Source organism: Gossypium arboreum, chromosome 5 (assembly GCF_025698485.1).
Source record: "Gossypium arboreum isolate Shixiya-1 chromosome 5, ASM2569848v2, whole genome shotgun sequence".
Lineage (NCBI taxonomy): Eukaryota > Viridiplantae > Streptophyta > Magnoliopsida > Malvales > Malvaceae > Gossypium > Gossypium arboreum.
The window spans coordinates 19551121-19552774 of NC_069074.1; the positions used below are offsets into that span (position 1 = coordinate 19551121).

Sequence of the window (1654 nt, forward strand, 5' to 3'; positions counted from 1 at the left end):
CTTAAAAAGATCTGCAAACTGAGATGATTCACCTAAGAAGAAGATGATGAAGCATATGATTGATGAGAGTTCATCAAGAACAACACCAATCAATTGAATATAAAGAAAAGCCAACACTATAATATAATGTGGGACATAAAGTTTTAACTACTTTGATGCCTGTTTCAACCCTTGTGCTCAGCGATAGGGTGTATATAGCCTGCCACAGTTTATTCATTTGTAAACAGAAACAATGTCATATGATATGATAGCAAACCAGCTATTATTTGCAGACCACTACAGCGAAATGCAGCAAGCAAAGTTTTCTTATGACATTGAATAGTTGAAATCAAATCCCCAAACGGGGTTCTAAAGATTAGCTCAAACAGTAACAGTTCAATTGAAGTTGATAAAGAAAATTTGAAGAAAACACATTCTAGCACCACAAATCAGATTTCAAAATGTTCATATAGGGTACTTTCTCGGGCTTCATCATACAATGGAATATTTATGATCTTCCAAAGTGACATCCAGTAAAATGGTCACACAGATTGGAGTTACTGCTTCTTCTCTTCTGCTTTCCTTGGCTGAAGAAAAAGGGAAAAAACCATGTATATATAAAAATTTACTGTATATATTTGGAGAGATTAAACAAAATAACAGCATAAAATAAAAACAAAAGACAAATACTTGGAATAACTATTTATCATCAGGTTTGATAACCTTAAGTTTTATCATTTTAAGCAAACAGAATATTAATAGAGTCAAAGTCAGACCACATTATGTGATAATTCCACAACTTACCAAGACATACCAATTATTCGACAAAATGCCTCTACCAACAAAACAGAAAGCACAACAATTGAAAACCAACTCAGAAGAGAAAAATGCCCAAACCTTGGTTCCAGGAAAGGATTGGTGAAGTTCCTCCTCGGGTATAATAACGGGCCACTTCTCGCCTGCTTCACGGAACATTTGCTCAGTCTCAAGCATCTGACCTTTCTCGAGGATCATGGTCCTAATGGTTTGAGCAGGGGTGGAAGTGGCATCAAAAGATTCTTCCACTCCGTTGACGAAAGTAACGGTGATTTGGGGTGGGTGATCGTCGGTTCGGCGCTTGACCTGAAGTTGGCAGGCGGGGTTGGACTCTTTAGCTTTGCGGGCATTGCACTGGGCTAAGAATTCCATGCATGAAGCTATGCGTGGGTCCAATGCATTGAACTCGATCTTCACTTTGGATAGAAACTTCAACATCTTCTTCCAAAGTTGGATTGTTTGCTCTTAGGAGTTTTGGTTCAGCCAACTCGCTTCTAATTTCCACAGAACATCCATTTGAGTCATTTACTCCCAATTAGAGGTCATCGTGGCCAGGTCGGTTCTAACATAACTTTAGGCCCAAATGATATGCCCAGGCTTGGACTGAAAATAGGCTTGAATTTTTATCCAAATTTGACTTGGATTATAAATACTGAGTCTCGACTCGATTCATATTATTTTTTAAAAAATTTAATATATAAAATAAATTTAAAATATATAACAATTAGCATAAAAGAAAAAAAAATCAAAATCAAAATATTGAGTATTGAAAACATATGATAAGCTACACTTTCTTTTTTGCTATATAAATACCCAAATGCTTTTGAAAAAAAAAATGTCTTGTTGCAGTTTCCCAATG

General features: G+C 35.9%; 1 protein-coding gene across 1 annotated transcript; it reads right to left on the reverse strand.

Moving 5' to 3' along the window:
• Positions 1-287: 287 nt before the first annotated feature.
• On the reverse strand, positions 288-1367 carry LOC108451886 (uncharacterized). The gene is made up of 2 exons (XM_017749589.2): positions 877-1367; positions 288-566 (listed from the first exon to the last, which is right to left on the reverse strand). The coding sequence occupies exons 1-2, from the start codon at positions 1231-1233 to the stop codon at positions 537-539; spliced, it is 387 nt and encodes a 128-aa protein (XP_017605078.1). The 5' UTR covers positions 1234-1367; the 3' UTR covers positions 288-536.
• Between the last annotated feature and the right edge of the window lie 287 nt (positions 1368-1654).